The sequence below is a fragment of the Molossus molossus genome, unplaced genomic scaffold (genome assembly GCF_014108415.1).
Source record: "Molossus molossus isolate mMolMol1 unplaced genomic scaffold, mMolMol1.p scaffold_m16_p_10, whole genome shotgun sequence".
In the NCBI taxonomy this organism is placed as follows: domain Eukaryota; kingdom Metazoa; phylum Chordata; class Mammalia; order Chiroptera; family Molossidae; genus Molossus; species Molossus molossus.
The window spans coordinates 27793492-27816978 of record NW_023425345.1 but is presented as its reverse complement, the minus strand read 5'-3'; the positions used below and the strand labels follow the sequence as shown (position 1 = coordinate 27816978).

The following is a 23487-nucleotide window of genomic DNA, read 5'->3' as shown; positions in this document are numbered from 1 at the left end:
GGGGAGGAAGGGAGGTGAGTATGACGACCAGCCTCAGGAGCCTAAGCTGTTAGCCCGCCGGCTGTGGGCACCCCCTGCCATTCCCCCTGCAAGGTGAGCCTGCACCTAGCTGGCCAGGACTTGCCAAGAACTGCGCCAAGGTCTGCTGTGGCCAGGTCTTCTCAGTGACAAGACAATGGGGTGCAGAGCTGTTCACTTGGCATCCTTCACCATTGCTAAGGTCACTGATAAAATATTAAACTGATCTTATGTACATGGCTTCATGCAGATGATCAGGATTGGAGGGAGGCCAGGGCGAGGGGCAATGATCCGATACACAGAGAGGAGCAGAGCCTCCCGAAGCCCACGCAGGCAGGCTCATGACAGCCACGCGGCCACACGGAAGCCAGCTTGTATTTACTCTCTGCTTGTAAAGACTTCCTCTGCACATCCACACCATCACCCCTTATTCCTTGGAAGGGACACAAAGTAACAGGCTTCAGGATGCCATCGATGTCCACTCTGACAGCATTCATGTCACAACAATCATGTACTGTAATTATACAAAATCTAAAGAATGGGATAGAATGTTACTAGTTACACTCGTTAAACTGAAACTGACAACCAAAGAAAAGAAGAAATCTCTGTCAAAATTCATAGTGACACTTGACAATATATAAAAAAAAAAGGTAGTCAAATAATTGTCCTAGCATGCTGCAGCACATTGCCATAACGTCATAAATTCCCAGCTGTTTTGGGGAAAGAAAGTGTGTTTTTACATCCTATACAGTTCTCACAGAAACTGCTTCCCATGTATGCAGGTCAACAGGAACAGAACGCAAAGTCTAGGCGCCAAGATTGCTCAGACAGCAATGGGGTCTGGAGACCCAGACTTCCACCTCTTCGAATTAGATATGATTTGTTGGACAAGAACCTGGATGGTGACATTAGTCTAAGAGGACCAAGGAAGAAACGCTTAACTGTTAACACGAAAGAAAATCGTCAAGAACTAGAACAATTAAGAATTAAATATTTTTTTTTCTACTCTACTTTGGAGCTGAATTACAGCTTTTAATATTTGGAAAAGATAGGTGACTGATCTCTGGGTAGAACCTCTCTCTCTTCCCCCATCCACCCTTCCGGCTCCTGACCCAGTAGCTTAATGTTGAAGTGCAGGTAGCGCTGGTTCAGTTTTCTTGAAGTAGAATTACTCTTTCTTTATATGTGGCCATGCCTCTTTTTAACAATGAGGTATAATTTTAGACTAACAATGCCTATTCCTTCCTGGACTATGGGCTTGATCAACGGTGTGAGCAGAAAACAATTCAACTTTCTGATAAGATCACACACGTACAAAAATTATTGCACTTAGAAACAGGGACAAACAACTCAGCCCGAGCAGCAAAGGGCAGTGAAAGTCTTCGGAAGGGGCTGTGCTTCCTGCCCTGGCAGAGCGCCTGGATCTTTCGGTGTTCAGTGGAAGCTGGCTCCTTATTAAGTGTCCAGAAGAGAAAGAGTCCAAAAGACACTGTAGGCTCTTTAAGGCTAAGTCTTCCCGGTGCTTCTATGAGAAAAATTATCTCCTTGGCCACATGTTACAAAGCAGGGGCTCCTTTTAGCAAAATGGCTAGCAGGACACCCCCCCCCCCCAAAAAAAAACAAAACTCTGGAAGCAAGGGAGGATGGGTACACACCGTGTCCTGTCCTGTGAACGAGAGAGAGAAACAGTAAGCAGCCTGGGAGGCAAAGCCTCACATCAACATCCCACAGCTGGAAACACAGCACCTTCCTCTGGCCCCACCACTTGTTCCCATTACATTCACCCCACAGCCCAAGTGGACGTGGTTTATCTGTGCATCTTTCTGCATGTAATTCCTACTTTCTGTGGATCCGAATGTCTTCCTCTCCACCTGCAAACTTCTCTCTCTCTCTTTCCTTATTCGTTATCATTCCTGCCTCCTTGTGCTTTCTGTCTCTCTTTCTTGATGGAGGTAAAGACATGATATCAGTCCTATCCTGCTACCCACCAGTCCATATGCTACTTCTTCCCTAGTTCTCCCACAATGCACCCTGTCCTCCTCCACCCTGTCCATGGTCCTGCCCCTCAGTACATTCAGACACAGTCCACACTCTGCTTCCTGAGTTGAATGGGCGAATTCCTTGTTACTTCAGCCAAGACGAATTACATGACTGAAATCGGATCTTCTAGTCCAAATTTGAGCAGATGACATTGAATTTGTTACTAGTGTATTCAGGAAGTTCTAAAGTAACTGCTTAGAATGGATAAGATCAAAGCCTTTCTAAACTCTGCTGTCCTGAACTACTGGCAATGTGTTCTTCTTTGGACGTTAACTCCAGCTCGTGTCTTCTTTGTAATCCCTTTATGGCCCATTGTAATCCCCTTATGACCCTTTGTAATCCATAAAATATTTGTACAAAATGTCCAGATAAATAGAGTGGATGATAATACCCTGATGTTACAGGCACAGAGCCCAAATCAGAGTAATTTAAAGTTCAGGGTGGAAGGAATGGAGGTCAAGCCATCATGAGCTGCTGAAGCTCCTTCATGTCATGCCTACCAACCAAGGTGTACTAAGACCTGCTGCAGTACTTGTCTCTTCCTGTGTGAAATCCCAGTGACACCTCTGTGGGGTTAGAGTCAGGACAAGAGGCTGCTGCCGCCTTTTGCTGTATCTTATCACATCCCCTCCCATGAGGGGCTCTTCCCTACTTACTGCTCCGGACTCTGAACTAGGACTTGCTAACGTTCTCATAGATGACATCACTGATGCAGAACTGCTGCTTCTTCTTCATCCACAGCAGCTGCACGCACTGGTGGATGAAAATGTACTGCTCCTGAGCAAAAGGCAAAGCCACGTTTCAGAGCAAGATAGTTTTGCAGAAATACACACAAAGATAATATTTTGGTACTATGACAGTATTAAATATCATGACCTGATGTCAAAGGAATCCATTTTCTGTTTAGGAGGCAATTTTATAACTAGAAAATCCAAAAGAATCAACTGTAAACATATGTTTATGATAATAGAGCTTAGACCATCAATACTTAATGCTAAAGGCAATGAATAGTCAATCTAAAAATCATGGGCTATTTTGAAAAAAAAAAAAAAAAGTTCATCACCTCTTAATACACCAAAATAAATTCCAAGAAGTTTAATAAATTAAGCCATAAAAATATAAAGGAAGCCCTTACTGGTTTGGCTCAGCAGTTAGAGCATCAGCCTGCTGACCAAAGAGTTAAGGGTTTGATTACAGTCAAGGGCATGTACTTGGGTTGCAGTTCAGTCCCCAGCCCTGGCCGGGGTCATGCTGGAGGCAACCAGTCAATGTACCTCTCTCATGTCGATGTTTCTCCCCCTGCCCCCCTCTCTCTCCTGCTCTATCCAAAGATAAATGGAAAAATATTCTCGGGTGAGGATTTAAAAAAACAAACAAATAAATATAAAGGACAATATAGGTTAATTCTTCTCTGATTACTTTAAGAAAGGACTAAACCTCAAAGCAATGGAATAAATCATAAATAAAAATTTCAATCTACTTGTGTGTGTATATGTGTGTGTATATATATTCCTTTATTTCTTTTAGATAGGGAGGAAGGGAGAGGGAGAGAGAGACAGAAACATCAATGAGAGAGAACATTGATTGGCCACCTCCTGCATGCCCCCCACTGGGGATTGGGTCCACAACCTGGGCATGTGTCTTGACTGGGAATCGAACCAGCAACCTCTTGGTGCATGGGTCAATGCTCAACCACTGAGCCACACTGGCCAGACAACTGTATATATATTTTTAAAGTGAAAAGAATAAAATAAAGAGCAAACTAAAAATGGGAGGGGACAATATTTTCTAGAATATGACAATGTTTATACCATTATTTTTGTTTAAAATTAATCCAAAACAGTAACACATTTAAGTTGACAAATATATAAATAAATACATTGACCACTAAACCAAATATTCCTGGAAGGCATAGACCATGAGGTATTTTTTTAAAAAAATCCCTAATGCCACCCTGGCCAGTTTGGCTCAGTGGTTGGTTGGAGCGTCGGCCTGTGGACCAGAGAGTCCCGGGATCGGTTCCCGCTAGGGGCACGTACCACAAGAAAACAAAACAAAACAAAACAAAAAATCCCTAATGCCTATTAAGTGTTCTTTTATATAAAAAAAACCAACTGAGAAAATATTAAAACATGCAAAAATGGCCAAATAATCAAAGATGTAAATCAAAATGATTGTTTTTCATCTATAAAGTGAGCAAAGCTAAAGGAAAAAAGTAATAACGAAGACCTGAGTTTGTTGAAGCAGTCGTTTTTAGCTATGGTTGGTTGAGGTATATAGATAGAGGAATAATAAATGGCATGTTGAAAACAGATAATGCTAAAGAAGTGGGAAACAATCCAATTTAACATCCTATAAAAAGGAGCATGGTTTAAGTAATCAATGGTATATCTATATTGAAACGTTTTTCAGTCTTTAAAGTGAAATTTATATAATTTTGGGCAATCTGGGATAATATACATAGCAATATGAAAAATCAGAATGTAAAATTAGCATATGGACAGAGCTCAGGAGTATAAATCGTGTGGAAGCTACACTTGAAGGAAGGACGATGAGATATGCTCAACTGTGGAGAGCGACAATCTTTGTACCATAAAACCAAGATAACTTCATGATCTTTCTTCTTTTTCTTTATTTCCAAGACTTTGTCTATAAGCAATACCATTAAATATAACCTTTAAATAAGAACCAGTCAAGATGTTCATTGGACCTTATGGAGCATTTTGTATGAAAACTTTATACAAAGGATAAGGTTAATTCTTTGAACTTCCCTGGGTTGATTCTTCAGCCTCACCTGTATTTTTCCATAAGACTTAGGGAGCATACAGGCCCTGATTTTGTGATAGAATCTCATCAATAACTGAGTCACCTTTCTCCTTGTCACACATCACTCCATCGTTTCCAGAGCGGTGTCGGCACTGGGCGTCGATAAGGCAGAGGCCACCTGGATTCTCAACCTAGAATCACTCAGTGGCCAAACTTAGTCTCAGAAAATTATATATATCTCCAGATCACAGGAAAAGTAACTAAATACTAATTGTGGACAAGTCCCTGAGAGTACCTGAGAAATCTACGCTGCTGATCAGGAGGATGGGCTACTCAAAGCAAAGCCCTAACTGACCTCCAGCAAAGCCTATTCAAGGAAAATTAAACAAAACATTTGATAAAAATAGAAGAAAGCCCTGGAGAGGCAAATGGCATCCACACAAAGCACTTAACTCGATTTTCCATTTTACATAATGTGTATTTTACAGCAATTCGTGAACGTTGGCATTCACGGTTTCCAGAGGAGGAAGGGAGCTCAGAGAAACAAACTGAGTTGTGCAGTGGCCACGCTGGGACCCAGGCCTTCCCCTGGGGTCTGGCCTGATAACCCTACTTTCTTTACCCCTTGTTGCTCTTGTGGAGAAGCCCATAATGGGGGCTGGTCAAGTGAGAAGGGGGAAGAGGGCAACTTAAAAACAGCCCAAGCGCCCTGGCCAGTTTGCTCAGTGGTTAGAGCGTCGACCTGCGGTCTGGAGAGACCCGGGTTTGGTTCCCGCTAAGGGCACGTACTCCGGTTGCAGTTTGTCCCTGGCCCTGGTTGGTTGTGCGGGTGGCAGTCACTCGATGTGTCCCTTCACTTCGATGTTTCTCTCTCTCTCTCCCTTCCTCTCTCTCATCCCACTCTATCTGTACAAAAAATGGAAAAATATCCTCGGGTGAGGATAAAAACAAAAACAAAAAACCCCCCAAAAAACAGCCCATGCCACAGGGTGCAATAACCTGACGTGTGCATCTGAGGACATGACCAACATGATCAGTTACTTCTACTATCTTCATTTATTTATTTTTAGGGGAGAGGGCGGCACCTCACCCTCCACCCCCGACTGGGGCTGTGCACCTTTTGCTTTTGCCAGAGGACTGGAAGGAATGACCTGTTCCCACTATTTTTGGAAGCAGGCTGGGTGGTGGAATCCAGGTGATGGGAAGTCTCGAGGGAATTGGAAAATTAGAAACCAGCCATGGGAAGAAGCCTGGTACACAATACACAGGTGGTTGATATACATTCACAGAGTCAGAAATCAGCTGGAGAATCATTCTGGTCTCTTGAAAATCACTAGTGTCAAAGGTGCACCCTACGAGGAGAACGCTGAAGAAAAGAATGTCTTGCTCTGCTCTTTACTTATTAACACCAGTAAAGTAGAAGGCAGCAGGACTGTGGTATGAATGGGCTCAAGGAGGATGTTGGGAACATTCTAACATTCAAAATGCAGGTTGTATCACAAAGAGCATAACAACGAGGAAAAACCAAGGTAAATGCACAAGATGTTATTGACATGCATAAAAACTTGAACTAGAGTAGACCCAGAGCAAAATTCTGAGGGAACTCAAGAGTGAAGCTGGGACAGTTGGGAAAAATAAATGTGCTCTGGTGACCTCGCCTCTTTTACTGACTCTGAGTTTTCCCATGAGAGTTCAGGGAAGGGATCATACTTTAAAAAGACAGTTTCCCTAGAGATGTCTACCTAAAATGCTGCGGTAAACAAAGAAGCCAAACAACCAAAGTTTTGGGCAAGAAGTTAGGAGGAAAAGCTTGTCTCAGCTTTGCAGAGAGGCACATGGCTGGGGCTGTGATTAGCACACCTGAGGAAAATCACCCTGCTGAACTGGGTGGGGGGGCTGCTATGTGAAGTTAGTATTTAAAAAGCGATTAAGATTCTGTACTGGGAAAGTCAAAAGCAAACAGGCTATAATCAAAGTCTATAAAGTTATAAAAGGTATCAATTAGGTCAGTGTGGCAGACAATTTTTCGAATCCAAACTACTTAAAATAAGGAGCGGCCCTTTGAAGCGTGGGGATTAATATGCATAATGGGGTATTTTAATCACATATCAGGATGCAAATATATGAATGTGAAAGCCAAAAATATGGACCGATTCATAAAGCACTGTTTAATCATCAGGTAGCGGGCCTCTCTGGGAAACCAGGACATTTTACTTATTTATTTTTAATTCTTACCAGAGGACATTTTTCCATTTTTTGTTCAGATAGAGTGGGAGGGAGAGATAGAGAGAGACTTCGACGTGAAAGGGACACATCGAGAGGCTGCCACCCGCACGACCAAGGTACGTGCCCTTAGTGGGAACCGAACCTGGGTCTCTCTGGGCCGCAGGCCGACGCTCTAACCGCTGAGCCAAACCGGCCAGGGCGGAAATCAGCACATTTTAAACGGGGTCACGTTCATGTCCCCACAGCGGAAAATGACAAGACAGCAGGACCTGAGTACTTCCTAGTCATCCGTGGGACAGCTGAATGGGATGGGCCCCTTTCCACAGTGGCATGATCCTGCTTCGGCTCAGAAACACACACTGGAACGGCTGTGCCAGGGCTGGCTCGGGTGGGAATGGGGAGGCAGCGGAGAAATTCCAAAGCAAAGGGGAAAGCCCAGAAGCCTTGGGACTGCAGCCATGACCGCAGGCTTCTGAGCTATACTGACATCTAGTGGTGCTTCATCGGAAAAGCACGAGGAGGCCCAGGCAGTGTTCAACCCCTTGGAACTTCAGTAGGAGGTCCGACCAGGTGTCGGTCTACGAATCCTACTTCGCGGAAATTCATTTATCGCCGCAGAGTCTGGAACGTATTGCCCGCGATAAACGAGGGCCACTGTACTCTGTTCCTCCCACACAAACACCTTAAAAAAGAGAGATTACTGTACGCTGGAAGCTAAGAAGCTGCGGGTGTGGCTGGGTGACCAGGATTATGAACAAGCTATTGTGCTTAGGTTTTGGGGCCGGCACAGGTGCACCCCACTGTGGCTGTGCGTGGTGTGGTGCTGTCTGCCGCGTCCGAGCTATACTCCAGCCTGAGCGCATCCTGCGGCTTCAAGGGAGGAGGGGGCCTGGGAGGAGGAGGAGGGATGGACGTTTTGAGGGATGCTGCCACCTGGTACAACGCTAAAGCCATTCATTTAGGTCGATGGAATAGGAAGTGCTGGTAGGTTAGGGGCTGGAATCCTTAAAAATCATAAAGGGCACAGAAAGCATAAATCCAACCCATGATCGTGATCTGAAGTGAATTGAGACAGAAAGCCACATGGCAGACACACTCATGAAAACTTTTGAATCAAGTCGAACATTTCAAATATAAACGGAATCACATCAGTTCCACGGTCTCCACCTGGTGGCACTTACCCAGATTGGCAGACCTGAACTCCCGCTCTGTGCAAAGAGGTTATGTTCTACTATAGATATACCCTGTGCTCTGAACTCCTAACGGGCATGTAACACCGATACAAGTACAAGCACTGTGCACCGAAGGGAGTTTTAGGAGCTGATTTCTAGTTCTTTTATACCTTCAGGCAGTTTGTGCACAATAAGAAACTAGGAATAGCAGATGCCAAAAAAAAAAAAAAAAAAAGCGAGACAATTGTTTTGAAACAGGAGATGGAATAATGGGAAGTTTCTGCAGTCAAGGGCAAATTTAAAGGCGCACGTTGATTGCATGCCTACCTCTGTCTGAACCATGGACATCCGGTACGACCTCATGTCTGACACCAGCCCTAAGATGTCCACAAACTCGTGCTCCCGAATGTGCTGCAACAGCCTGTCCAGGGCGATGAAGGTTCCTGTCCGGCCGACGCCAGCGCTGCGAGAGTGTCAGACAGCACTTTACTCAGACGTGCTTCTGCACGGCTGACAACATCCGGCGATTAAACAACCACGCAGGTAACACCACCGAGAAAAGGGAAGACTAAACTCCTGGCAGTATTTTCCACTTAACCTATTTTTTGAAAACTGTTTTTATTGATTTTTTTTTAAAGAAATAAGAAAGGAAAGAGAGATAGAAACATCCATGCGACAGATACATTGATCGGCTGCCTCCTGCGCGCCCCCTACTGGGGATGGAGCCTGCAACCTGGACGTGTGCCCTGACCCAGAATCTCAATCTACTGAACCACACGGGCGGGCAGATTTTTAACCATGCAATTGTGGTTGGTGTGTCTTCTAATATCACGTTTCTGACTGTCACTGCTACTGTGGTCAAAAAGGTACCGGTCTGCACTGCCTCGACCACACTTCTCTCCCCTGCCTGGGCTCTCTGCATCTGAGAAAAGTAATAATTGCATGCAGATCTGGCTAGAGAGTTGGTTCCTGCCTTTGGGGGAGCCAGACACATAAACAATTCCAGCTTTCTGAGTAGCCTCAGAGTTCAGCCGGCACAACCAGCTCAGAAGTCTAGTTGAGGTGCCCACACCTTAGCTCCAGCTTGGGGCCAGACCAATGTGTGTGCCTTTCAACCTTTGGTTGAGGTCACCAGTCCAGACCTTCCTCACAGCACATCTCCCTTCTAGTGAGTTCTAGGCCTGCATCAGTCTTTCAGGCATCTTCTATGTAGTTGCCTAAAAATCAGATTTAAAATGTAGAGCCTGCCTCCTCCAGCTCAGAGGGAGCAGAGGGAAGTGGAGTGATTTGCGCTGACCAGTTGCCCATCACAGTTCTGCAAGTTAAAGTCAGCTCTTCCTTTCATCCAGTCGCTCAGACTGAAGGGTCAAGTGATGCCAAACTCTGAAGTACGATGAAATGTGAGAAAAGAGGAAGTCAAAACTAATTTCTACCCAGAATTGGCTGGGAGAGAAATCCACCAGTAAAAGCCTGGAGTTCAGAGCCCTGGTTTGCTTTCCGTGCTGGACAAGCCTTCCCTCCTAGGACTTATCTTTTCAGGTCAGATGTTCTGCCCCTGGGTGAACACCTGGAAAGTCACATCCAGAACTGCACCTGCTACCTGCTGTGAAAGGAACTGTGAGTTTGACCACATGGCTGAGCAGCTTTCTGTTCAGTTTGTGGAAGGAACCATTGTGAAACTAGATAATTTCATTTGGTGAAGGGAAGTTTTTAACCTGTGAATGTGTAAGGTGGACCAACAGCAAGGATACCCTCTTTGATTATAAACTCGATAACTGACAAAGCATTTTTCTTTCCAGGGAGACACATTCTCTCTCTCTCTCTCTCTCTCTCTCTCTCTCTCTCTCTCTCTCACACGCGCGCGCGCGCGCACACACACACACACACACACACACACACACACACCTTAGTCATTCTAGTTCACAGAGGCCCAGGTTCTAGCTAGATCCAAATTACAGCTCTATTTGCTTAGGCTGACATGGCTGCCTATGCCCCCCCCAACATCTTTATCTTACTTCTAGCTCTGATACACAATAGGGGCATTTTTATACCCCCTACTCTTCAGAGATGGCATAGGCATTTTACAACAATATGTCACACCTATGGATTTTGATGGAGCTTTGTTCCCTTGGTAGGAAAGAAAGCTTCAGTTCAAACATAACTCTTCCCATAAGGAATCAGTGCGGTCCTCAATTTTCAATAATGCAATAGGTCATAATACCCCCTTTCATTTTAACTATCTGGAATTTAACTAAAGACAGTCTTGAAAAGCAATCATAACAATTATGTTTACCTCAATGAGCTGAACATTCTCATTTCTCCTTTCCCTCACCTGGTTTTTATGTTTGTTTATATTATTCTAGGCTGTGGTTAATTATTTTTAATTTGGCCTTGCATCTGGCTGTGTTATAAACTACTCAGAGTCCTTGACAGAATAGGGTAATATCACACCGTGTTTAAAGGCATAGCATGGAGACTGGCTTGCCTGGGTTTGAACCCTAACTTCATGTTTGAGTGGCATGAGCTTGTCCTCAGTTTTGTTTTGTGTGTGGTTTTTTTTTTTTTTTGGTCTTAAAAGGAGACTAATAATATCTATCTTATAAGATGTAAGATAGCCATATTATAAGTAAAAAAATGTATCTAGTAAGACCTCAGTTAATCATAAATTAAAAAAAAATCATAATTCATTTTATTCATTCAATCTGATCAGGAGTTTATGGACTGGTTGGCTCTTTTCTTTATAAAACCAAGCCTGTGTGCTTAACGGAAAACGCATTTGGTGAAGTTACCTGCAGTGCACGATCATGGGGCCTCTGCTCCCCGCAGCCTGCTGTCGGACCACGCGTACAAACTGCAGGATGCTTTCTGCAGCGTTTGCTGTGGGCACACCGTGATCAGGCCATGCAGTGTAGTTAAAATGCATCACATCCTGCACCTCATCAGCCTGTAGGAGAAGAAGCCAAAGCAAGCATCAGTCTCTGTGCCGTGGCAGAAGGGCCCAGGCGTCCGCTGCAGCTCCGGCATGAACGGCATACGAAGGCAAAGCCCCGTTCCACGCCTGGTCTTTACACTTCCCTTTCCAGCTCTGAGCATTGTGTCCAGCACAAAGCAGGCCCTGGAAAAAAATACTAACTGTATAAAGCTTCCAATTGTAAGATAAATAGGCTGATCCATGCCTGCGTAGAGATAAGAGCTTAAGCAGATTAGGGTTTGCATCCTAACTTTTGCTATTTAGCAAGTGCACTCGCTTTGGCCAGCGAATTAAACACGGTGGAAGATGCTGTTGGTGCCCCCTTGGGTCCCCCTTCTAGCTGCTGCCAGCAGCATGCAGCTGCACCCTTCTCACAGTTGCTGAAAACGCCTAAGAGCTTGCGTTCTCCTGCTCCGGGCATTTGCAGCTGACCAGTGACTGAAAATGGGGTACAAAATGCCAGCCGCATATGGCAGTGGGACAACTGAGTCTATGGTGCCATTGACACCCCAGCACCCTCCCTGGGACTTGAATGATGCTGGACTTCAGCTGTACCCGTAGCTGTGTGTGGTCTCTTCCCTGTTCTGGCCTATCCTCGTTCCCTTACAGAATTTCCCCAAGATTACACTTTCAAAGAAATCGCCTGTTTCACAATCCCTGTCTTGGGCTCTCACACTACGGGACCTGATCTAAGGCAAACTCACTGAACACCAATTTTCTCATATCTAAAAAGGGTCTTTTCACATGCTGTAGGATAACCTGACCTATAACAAGGGTTGTTTTGGGGATGAAGTGTGCTCTGTTTGTGAAAGATGGTGTCTGTTAGCTACTATTATTTAACATCATCACCACTACTACATCATTACTGCCCCTCACCCCATCCAGCTCAGAGCAGTTATATGGTTGGTTCTGGGAGTCCTAGTATGAGGGTATGTTTTGTATACTTATCCTATTCATATTAACTATATAAATCAACTATAGTATTGTTCCCGCTGAACTGAGTAAATATCAGTTAGCATGTAGATCCTTCAAGATTCACTCTTTTCATCCCTACTAACTTGTACGCATACAGATCGATTCTGCTCTTGTGGCCAGTATTGTAAACCCAGGACTCACAAGGTTCTAATTCATGTCCCTTCCTTCCAACTTGGTAAGAGCTAAGAATCCACTCAGTGGGTGAAATGCTCTATTATAGTTTGGAAGAGTTTAGCCTGGCCATTAGTTTGGAGTTAAAGTTTAGGTTCAGGAATGAAAGATAAATGAATTCTAAAGAGTCGGTGGTCTTGAGTGAAGTAAAATTTGTCTAAGTATAGGCAAATGTATACATGAAGTATATAAACAAATATATAGTGAGGCTCATAGAAATATAAGTAAGTCAGCACTTCAACTAGACCCATTGTCCCCTCGGCACCTAAGGCCATACCTCCCCAGCCCTACCCAGTGCCTCCCTCACTGCGGGCTCTTTCGTGGACACATGGAGCCTGAAGTTTGCAAAATGCTGGCTACCATCACTGCTGTCTACAGTAAGTATGGCAACAAAGTAACCTAAGCATGATGAATTGTGCAGAATGACTCAGTTACTCAACACCATGAGGATTTAAGGATACTCAATCACTAGATATTTTTGGTTGCCCAGAAAATTCATAAAAAAAGCTCCTTTTTTTCAAATGCTGATGGCACAAAGATTTGAACAGTGTTGGAGATATATATAACAATTGGTCTGAAAATGTATCCTGCTAAAATATTCAAAATGCTTCAAAAAAATAGGAAACAGTTCAGTCAGTCTGGTAGCTGCAAGGCAGAGGACTCGGTATCTGGCTGATCTGTGGCGGCTGAACCGCAGGGCACACGCCAAGGGAACAAAGGCATTTTTGCTGTGTTTTTTTTTTTTGTTGTTGTTGTTGTTTCCCCCCCCCCCTCCAATTCTTACTCAGTTCATGCCAAGTTTCAAGTAGTGGAAAGCGACAAATTTTGAATTATGGTCATTTTCTTCCTTCTGGTTACATCTTATTTAGGCTTTCCAAAATGTCTCTTACCCTGATTTCTTCATTTATGTAATTTTACCTTGTTATACAATAAAAGTGTCTACATATCATTACAGAGGGAATAAAGAAGGGTAGAAACAAATAGAAAACTGTATTCATCAGCACAGCACAACGTTGGTTACCTTAAAATTTAGATTCTGTCTGTTTACGGCCAAAAAGGGGCACTTAAGGACCTAATACTTGTAACTACAGTATGAACCCTTTACCAGGAAACATTATTATTCAACATTTTATTCCTTTGTTTCAAGCCCTTCACTGAAATGCTTGTCGTTGAGAGGTCATCATTTAGGACCAAGGACAAGAAGCATAGTATTGGTCGTGCAGTGACCTGTGTCATTCTTCCAGTGGAAAAACAGACCCTATATTGTGCTCTACAATATTTTGTTCTCCAAGATGCAAACCTAGGGAAAGATTTGTTCTATACTTATCCAAAAGTTTCCAACAGCTTTCCCGCTGAAATTGCATTCAGATTGTCAAATATTTTTGCTGATGCTTTCCAAGCGTTTTATTATTTTTGAAATCATTCATTTATTCACTGCTGTATTCATTCCACATAGGTTTATTAATGGCTAAACGTTGGGATTACAAGAATTATTAAAACAGGATACTTGCTTCCAAAACTCACACTGGAAGGAGCAGACACGAAGTGAGAGAATTGACACTCGGTGGTGTGCTGTGGTGGAGGAATAGCCACGAGACTAGAGCAGGAGAGGAAAGGGATGAAGGTCTCCTGAGACCAGGGAAGGTGAACCAAGGGAGTGACACTGGAGTTGAAACTGAGTAGGAATGTGCTTAGGGAGCAGGAGGAAATGAACATTTCAAAGGAAGGGGGCAGCATGTAGTACAGTCTCTTCTAGCTGTACAGGGATTTGCCTCAATCCTCAGTGTAGCCAAACGATTGGTAACTACCAGCAGTTCAGAAATAATATATCTCTTGTAAATATCAATAAATGGGTAGTTAATGAATGCATATGTTGTATTGACGTGGACACTCTTTAGTTCCATGGTCTAGGTTAAGGGTGCACAAACACTGTCTGGGCAGGGCCAATAAGAACTATTTTAGCCCTGGCCGGTTTGGCTCAGCGGTTAGAGCGTCGGCCTGCGGTCCAGAGAGACCCGGGTTCGGTTCTCGCTGAGGGCATGTACCTCGGTTGCAGTTTGTCCCCGGCCCTGGTTGGGTCGTGTGGGTGGAAGCCACTCGATGTGTCCCTTTCACATCGATGTTTCTCTCTCTCTCTCTGTTCCTCTCTCTCCCTCCCACTCTACCTGAACAAAAAATGGAAAAGTGTCCTCGGGTGAGGATAAAAAAAAAAAGAACTATTTTAGGTTTTGCAGGTCCTACGTCTCTGGACTGCTCCAGCTAGACGCGGCACAGAGCAGCTGCAGACGGTACGTGGACACAGGTGTAGCTGTGTTGCAATAAAATGGTATATCGATGGACACCGACATTTGATTATATAATTTTCTTGTAGTACTGCATGTGAAATATCATTCTTAGTTTGACTTTTTTGCAAGCATTTAAAAAATATAAAACTCATTCTTGGCTCATAGGCTTTACAAAACAGACAGCGGTCAATATGCTCACTGACTGTTAAAAAGGGTTGTTTCTAAGCAACACATTTTGAATGAGGACTTTACTGTTAGACTTGTTCTCAGCAGAGAGCATGTTCAAGTGGAGAATACTAGAGAAAGCGCCCTCCCATCATTTGGGCTGTGCGAGGAGAATACAGTGGGGCAGCTGTGGACGATGTCGCCTCCTCGCCGGGCACACATTCTACCTGTGCCCCAAGCCTGTCCTCAGAGAGGAGACGGGAGAAGGACACAGTTCTGACATCCTAACACTCAGAAATCAATAGCGTTTCCAAAGACACGTGGAATTATGATGAATCACCAAAAACAAAGCAGAACAAAATAAGGAAAAAAGCCAAACAAAACCCAGACTACTAAATCATGATTTAAGTGGTTAATTTAAAATGGAAGTGTGCCCTGTATCCTAATCATATCCATACATGGTTAGTGTAAGTAATGACAGCACGACCCTCCTCGGTCAGGCCTGGCGAGCAATGGCTCTCGCACTGGGCTAACCTGTGATGGAACAGGGCAGTCTTTCTTTCTGTCTCTGGGGGCCCTCCAGCCACTTCGTACCCGCCCTTCTCCATGAAATGAGGAACACGAAAAGGGGGCTTCTTCTCTCGAAGGAAGCAGTGTTGCAAAGCCTAATGTGCTCATGATCTTGTATGAGGGTGTCTCCCGACACGTGGGGGCTCCCTCCGCCTGGGGACAGCACCCGAACTGTGCTTGGTGACTTACGTAGATGATCCGGAAATGTCTGCAGGCCCAGTCATCCTGCTCCTCCTCTGAGATCATCTCCACCGTGATGTCTCCGTAAGCTATGGGTTCCTCCGTGAACGGCCAGTAATGGTCACATTTCACCTGGCGTGGAAATAACACAGCATCTTCAAACAGACACGCTGGGGAAGGAATGGAGTCTGTGCTCCCGTAGGGAAACAGAAGTGCTTGTGTCTGAGGAGCTGTGGGTGACCACTGTGAGGTGAGACATGACGCGAGGACCGATTCTGGTGCACGGTGAGCACTGAACTCGTGGCAGTGGCTGGTGCAGGTTTTGCTGCTGAGTGGGGACAGCCCGTGAGCACTTACCCTCCTTTTCTCATTGCACTGAGTGAGCATGACAATAATCTGAGACTTCTGTTGTAGGACCATCTTCCAAAAGTCATTTCTGGTTTCAGGCAGCGGCCCCTGGGTGGCGATGTACTCCTGGGATGAGTTGTATCCCTGAAAGGTAAGGGACAAACTTGTCACCTAAGGAATCAATACCGTTCTGCACAATGAGAAAAAAACTGAAAATGTACTGGGTATACATTGGCAAAGGATCACACACCTCTGTAACGTGTTCTGTTCTCATGGAAGAGGACATCAGAATAGCTGACTGCATAGGTCTGGTGATTTTAAGCAGGATTCTTGGGAAGCCTATAAAACCACACCCACACTTTTTTTTTTTTTTTTTAAATAATAACAACTGCTATTTGTATAGATATTTTTAAAACACAGGTGCTCAGGTAGAGCCGTTTGAGTTTGGCTGGCAACAAGAGTTAAACACAAGAAAGGTGATCTTTAACATAATGAGCTACGTTCATTTTCACGAGTCCTTTACAAGGAAATAGGAATATAACTACTCTCTGGACTTCTATTGTTTATTCTGAAATGGAATAATGGAGACTGTTCTTTAGAAGGAGAATAGTTTTCTTTTTAACTGTCTGACAAATCCCTGTATCCTCAGTGGTTTTCCTCAGCCTGGGCTGGAATTTGGATGCCTGGTTTTATTTTATTTTATTTCATTTTTTTTACTCACAGGAATGTAGTTGGCATTGATGTAGTCTGCTCCTTCCTCTTCATTCATGGAGATTAATCGTACTCGGCTAAAGTCATCTATAAAGAAAAAGAAGAAAGGAAATATTTAAAAAACAGAGTGGAAGGAACAATTGTCTAGATGCTGTCTTCCCAATATCAAGTCAAAATAGTGTTAGAGTAGGTAGGTAAAGTTTGTCTCAGCTTGCTATTCTAGCCATACCTCATTCTTAGTTTCTTGTTTTTAGAAATATACCCTAAGAAGCCTGAAACACCAATCAAAATAAATATATGTACCCCTCTGTTCATAGCAGCACTATTTACAATAGCTAAGATCTGGAAACAGCCCAAGTGTCCATCAGTAGACGAATGGATAAAAAAGATGTGGTACATATATGCAATGAAGTACTATGCAGCTGTAAGAAAGAAAGATCTCTTATCCTTTGAGACGATATGGAGAGACCTGGAAAGTATTATACTAAGCGAAACAGGCCAGGCAGAGAAAGACAAATATCACATGATCTCACTTATTTCTGGAATATGATGAACTAAACAAACTGATGAACAAATAGACCCAGAGTCATAGAAGTAGGGTACAGACTGACAAATCTCAGAAGAGGGGGTTTGGGGGAGAGAAGAGATAAACCACAGTACTTATATGCATGTATGCATAACTGAAGGACATAGACAACAAAGCTGGGGACAGGGTGGGGATGATTGGGAGGGGGGTATCAATGGGGGGAAAAAAGGAGAAACATCTGTAACAAAAATAAATTAATAAAAAATATATATATATACATATCTCTCAATTGCTATTTTCTCCAACCAGCTCTCTTGTTCTTGGAAGAATTAGCTCCATGTGTTGGGGGAGATTGTGCAGAATATTTACAGAAACTAAAGTTTTTGGTAGATTGTATGGAAGGCTATAACATGTACCTAATTACATATTTCCATTCCACACAGGGACATCTGAGAATTCACTACCTCTGGGAAATCTAGAAGAGAAAATGGAGTTGCATGGGCTTATTGTGAATGGACTTCAAGTGAGAAGAGTAAATTCTGAAATGTGTGCAGATGTAAGGTGTTATAATGCTAACACTGCCCAATATTATCAAGAAACCAGATTAAAGAAAAAGCTCTCTTTCTAGAGATTTTTCACCCTGTCTCTTTCCACTTTTCCATTCTTCCTTGGCTTCCCTGGAATACAGCAGAGAGAAAAGTTAAATCTATATCGGAATATATTTTAATTGCCCTGTTAGTACTTTATATTACTTTTTCTTTGAATGTTGCTTTTATTAAAAAGTGCTAAGCACCACCAGAACTTTCCAGAAGTTAGAAAGAGGAGGCATTTTAACACGTTGAACTTCCTTTCCATTTGCCTCCTTCCATTGTCAAAAAACTGACCAAAAATATTTTGTGAGAGAGCAAATAATCTTATTCTTAATTTGGCTAAAACATTTGATCATCCAAGGGCCAGATGATTAGTCTTTCCTGTTCAGATGTTCAGATACAATTCATTTAAAAGCATAATAATTACATCTTCCTACACACAAGAAGATCTACTGACATCGGAGCACAGATCTGATCAATGTAATGACATTAAGCACAGATTTGATCAGAGAGGGCCTCAAGGATCCAGACCACAAGCGGATCGGCTCCGAGATTGGTGAAACTGATTAAGTTGCAGTCATCCTTCTGCCTCTGAAAGACATGAGTCGGATTGGCACCACTGATAATCTTACATGGTAGGATGTTTGTGTAACGATTTTTACATCGGTTCAGTGGAAGGTCTGCAGCAAAGTGTGGAATATCCAGTCCAATCAGCTTCAACTCCTGTAAGGGACAGAGAACAGATCAGAGATGTTGGTACACGGTGTGGATGGACTGTCGTTCGCAATGGCCGATTGTTCACTCCCAGCCTGTAACAGAATCCTCACACCCCCTTTGCCATAGGATGCTGCAGGGCTCCCTGTTGGGACAGAGCGCACTTCTCCACCCCACTCTTGTCTGCTTGCTTTGGGCGATGAACTTGGGTAGAACTCGTATCCAACGAGAAGCTTGAAATGTGCTTGTTAGGTTTGGTTTGCCTCTTGTGTTTCTGCCATCTGCCGTGAAAAGCACATGAGCAGGGAAGCTGCTGGTCCCTGAGTGAGGAGACACGTAAAACAGCCTTGACCCTGATTCATGGCTGGAAGCAGAACTGTCCCTACTGTCCCACAGACCCAAGAGTGAGAAAAATAAACGTTGCTGTAGGTCACTGAGATTTCGATGTTGGCTCTTATATAGCATCATTGCAGTACTAGCTGACTAATACAATACATAACTACCCTGATAGCCTAGTGATCATTTGGAGAAGGTAAGGACTGTGTACAACATGCTCAAGGTGTGGAAAATTTGACAAGAAATCAGTTTCAGATTTTAGGAGGTGCAGGGTAACTGAAAGGTATGCCACTTGCACAAATGTGTCCGCTTCTCTGAGGAATGTCTGCATTTCTCTTTCAGGCAATGAGCCTCGGAGACACTAGTAGAAGAGAGAGCGAGGGGCAGTGCAGGGTAGTCTCCACGGAACAGGATGTAAGATTGACAGCCCCAAATATATGGTAAAGAAACCTCAAAAATAAGGAGTAAGTGAGTGAAAACTTCAGTGAAAATAAACACAACCAAGTGTCTGCCTGTGTGTATCAGTATTCCCATAAATCCTATTTTCAGAAGGTGCATTCACAGAGCGATTTTTCTACAACTGACAACCATCACATCTCAAAAAGGCGATGCTACTGGAGAAGGGGATTCCTAAACTTCTTTGTCCTGTGTCTGGTAGGAAACAGGTTTGTAGGCAGACCATCTGCATTTCTGGGGGCATCGTTCATGCTGCAGCCTGTGCAAATGGTGCTCCCCGCGGCTGTACAGGGCACAGCCAGTGCAGCAGTTCTAGTTCCGTCCCTCAACACATTCGAGGAAACTCTTAGTAAACAGCACATAACCATCAATAAATTGTATTATTTATATAGTAATGCGCTTTTCTATAAGACTATTAACCGGGCCCTGCCCAGTGGCTCAGTTGGTTAGAGCATCATCCTGTGCACCAAAAAGGCTGTGGGTTCAATTCCCGGTCAGGGCACATACCTGGGTTGTGGGTTTGATCCCCAGTCAGGGCGCTTCTGGGAGGCAACCAATCAATGTTTCTCTTCACCCACCCCTCTCCATTACTGTCTCTCCAAAGTCAATAAAAACATCTACTTGGGTGAGGATAAGAAGATAATTAAAAAAAAATATATTTATATTAACTGAGTCAGTAGAGAAACCACTTGTACATTTTATTTACTCGCGTAGGATGTTAATATTAAAAACAAGTCTTACTCATCATAATTCCTCCCAGTTATTCCTTCAACAAATCATAAGCTGGAGGAATACTGTTCAGGGGAAAGAGTTTTTGAGAGTCTTTGAAAGACTTTTGAATGGAGTTGGAGACATTCGGAGATGTTCTGAGAGACTGAGCAGCGACATCTCTTCCACATCCTTTGTTTTGATTCCAGTGCTCTTTGCAAAGCACACGCTTCAGAGATCTAGTACTTGAGACTTCTGTGGCTTGCACATAAGGAGCTCCTTGGTAGCTCAGTATGTGTGCTTCCTGGCATTGGTGTGCAAGCCTGCAATCCTCATGGACAACCAAACAAAAACTGCCTAGATTTCTCTGTTCCTTTGCTTCTCTATCACTATGACATTTCCAGCTCACAACATCTCAAGCTTTTTGACCTAAATCAAAGCCATTGGAAAGACAAACTATGCTAACTTTGATCCTGAACTCACAAAATTAGAAGTTTTTTCCATCTTGGGCAAAACCTTCGTGTACCAAGAGCCTTTAAACACTGTTACTTTATTACTGGCATTTTCATTGTAAAAGGTTTTCAAAGGCTGACTATATCGTTCTTGTAAGAAATGAAACTTAGTTTTGCAACTAAATCAGTGTTAGGTTAGTTCCTTTTGGCAGCTTTAAGCTTATTCAAATGATGCTTCCATTGTTTCAAGTACTTTGGAAATCTACCTCTTTTAGACAGTTGCCATTATAGATAGCTTGTCAAAACATCTGGTTTATCTTGGTGTACCACTTACACACGGCAGGGCCTTGGAAAAATAGTTCAACTCTCATTAACATGAGTTTAATTATTTGTAAGATAAGGCTACTAATTTCTCCACACCTCACTGGTGTGTAGCAACTACCAAACAATGATCAGTCTCAACATGAGTTGGTGCAGTGCGATAGATAATGGTTGTGAAGTGTGTTTGCTTTGCCTGGCTCCACAGTTCTCCCTCCTTTGTCATGTGTACAAACAGACCAACAACTCTCCCCCCAAGTTCCCTGCTTAGAGGACAGACTGATAAGCCACAGGAAAGGGCCTCAGATACGAAAGAAATGGTGGAAACAGATTGCTGCCGAGAGCTGGAGCCCGTGTGGAAGCTGACGAGCTGAATGAACTTTAATTGTGTGTTGCTCCCTGCTGTAAATGCCCTCAGTTGATAAGAGAGGTTTAATTGGCTGAACACTGGTAATGGAAATTGCCAGAGCTGAACTGCAAGGCGGGAGCCACATGTATACACAACATGCTCTGCCATCTTTTGTGATGCCGCCTGTCACCAAGCGGGAAATCGAACACAGTTTCCAGTTCAGTAGCGTTGCAGTTATTTTCTTTCTAACCATACGGAATCTCCAGGGACTTAAATCTCCAGCAAGTCAAAGTATGAACGGATGGCCTGAAACCAACATAAATCATTTTTGAATTTTCTCTGGCCGGTTTTGTTTCTCATATAATTTATCATCATGATCCCCACCCCCGGCCATGGAATCATCCATATCGACGGTGGTCCCCCAAAAGTTAAGTCCACATCTTAACCCCCTGAACCTGTGAATGTGGCCTTATTTGGAAAGATGGTTTTTGTAGATGTAATTAAGAATCATGAGATGAGATGATTTTGTGTTATCCAGGTGGGCCCCAACTCTAACGACGAGTGTTTTTATAAAAGGGAGGAGAGGAGAGGGCCGAGCAAGGCGGGGCACAGATCTGTGCCAGGCAGCTGCAAGCCAAGGACGGCCCGGAGGTGCCAGCAGGGAGCGTCTCCGCTGCAGCCTTCAGAGGGCGCCTGGCCCTACTAACACCCGAAGAATACACTTCTGTTGTTTAAAGTCACCAAGACTGTGGCAGCTCTAGGAAACTAATACAGTCACCAAGGCCCAATGGAAGTCCTCCCTGTGTGGCTGCGTTTGAAGCATGCAAATTTTTTAAAATTATTTTTATTGTTGAGAGTATTACAGATATCCCCTTTTATTCCCTCCTTGAGCCCCTCTACCCTGCTCCTGCCCCCCTCCCAGGCCTTCACTGTACTCTTGTCTGTGTCTGTTGATTATGCATATAAACATACAAGTTCTTTGGTTAATCTTGAACCATGCAAGTCTTGAAAAGCAAAGCACAAATATATGCACTATATTCATCTGCTAGGGTTACCATAACAAAATACCACAGGCCAGGTGGCTTAAACAGCAGAAATTTATATCTCACAGTTCTGGAGGGTTGGGAAGTCCAAGAACAAGGTGCTAGCAAGTATCATTCTGAGGTTTTTCTTGGCTTTTAGATAGCCACAATCTAGCTGTGAGCTCACATGACCCCTTCTTTCTGTGGTCATGGTGGGGGTGGGGAGGAAAGAGAGAGCGTGCTCTCTGATATCTCTTTTCATAAGGGCACGAATCCAATCATGAGGGCCCCATCCTCATGACCTCATCTACCCCATCTCCAAATACTATCATATTGGGTAGTTGGGATTTCAATATATGAAATGTCCCATCATCTTATGAGAAGAGCCCAAGCTGTATTCTGGCCTTAGAGTTTGTAGCGATGTTGGGAAGTCTTAAGCACTTGATGTTTACTTTGGGATAGGTTGGACATAGAGTCAGATGAGCTAGATTACTAGACTGCAGAACAAGTGAGGAGACACAATGTGACCAGAGCTGTTGAAAGAAGAGTTTCCATCTATGGCAAGTAAAAGTCCAATAGAATTGGGCAATGTCCAGTTATGTTTCAATTAAACACAAAGGGAAAGGGAAGGATTTAGAACAGGTATTTATTGAGATTCTGTATTAGTTTCCTAGTTCTGGCATAACAAAGTAGCATAAAGTGGATGGCCTAAAACAACAGAAATTTATTGTCTCACAGTTCTTAAGGCTAGAAGTCTGCAATCAAGGTGTCAGCAGGGACATATACTCTCTGTAACGTATAGAGGAATCCTTCCTTTCCTCTCCCTGGCTTCTGGTTTGTTGGCAGCCTTTGATGTTCCTTCACTTGTAGCTCTACCTCTCTATTCTCTGTTTGTCATCACACAGCAGTCTCCCTGTTTGTCTCTGTGTCTTCACAAGACTGTCTTTTTGTAAGAGCACCCACCCTACTTGAGTATGACTCATCTTAACTAATTACATCTGCAAATGACCCTATTTCCAAATAAGGAAAAATGGGGTGCAGCAGTGATGGGAATCTTGGGCAGGTGATGGAAGATGGTTAGGAAGAAAGTCAACCTCAGGAATGTCTAGCAATAGCTACTAAGGCCGTGGGCTCTCGGATGGGACTTAGGGACAATACTCCAATCACTGGACAAATTACTGGTACAGGCACTTGGAAACAGAGACTAAACCTAGGAAATTGAACGGAAAGGAGAAAAAACTCAGGTGTGGGAACGATGTAAGACCCATGGTGTGAGAACTGTTGGAGAAGGTTCAAGGCAACTTTTTCAATAAGGACTGCAGGTAGGGCTCTAGTGAACTAAACTGAAACACAGGTGAAACCAGTGCAAATGGGAGCTCCTACCAGAAATCAGAGGTCATCCCTTGTTGACTGCATGA

The 23487-nt window shown here is 43.7% G+C and overlaps 1 protein-coding gene across 2 annotated transcripts in view; it reads right to left on the bottom strand.

The window, feature by feature from the left end:
* Positions 1–364: 364 nt before the first annotated feature.
* PTPRO (protein tyrosine phosphatase receptor type O) overlaps positions 365–23487 on the bottom strand; it is a 210907-nt gene continuing 187784 nt past the window's right edge. Inside the window, exons 20-27 of one of the 2 annotated variants that reach the window (XM_036251440.1) lie at positions 18347–18437; positions 16609–16685; positions 15897–16031; positions 15549–15671; positions 11012–11166; positions 8550–8685; positions 2715–2835; positions 365–1684 (exon numbers count right to left, since the gene is read on the bottom strand). In XM_036251440.1, the coding sequence (XP_036107333.1) occupies positions 2731–2835; positions 8550–8685; positions 11012–11166; positions 15549–15671; positions 15897–16031; positions 16609–16685; positions 18347–18437 (822 nt within the window). In that variant the 3' untranslated portion in view covers positions 365–1684; positions 2715–2730. The remainder of the gene's footprint in view (positions 1685–2714; positions 2836–8549; positions 8686–11011; positions 11167–15548; positions 15672–15896; positions 16032–16608; positions 16686–18346; positions 18438–23487) is intronic. The other variant, XM_036251441.1, reaches the window with a different exon arrangement.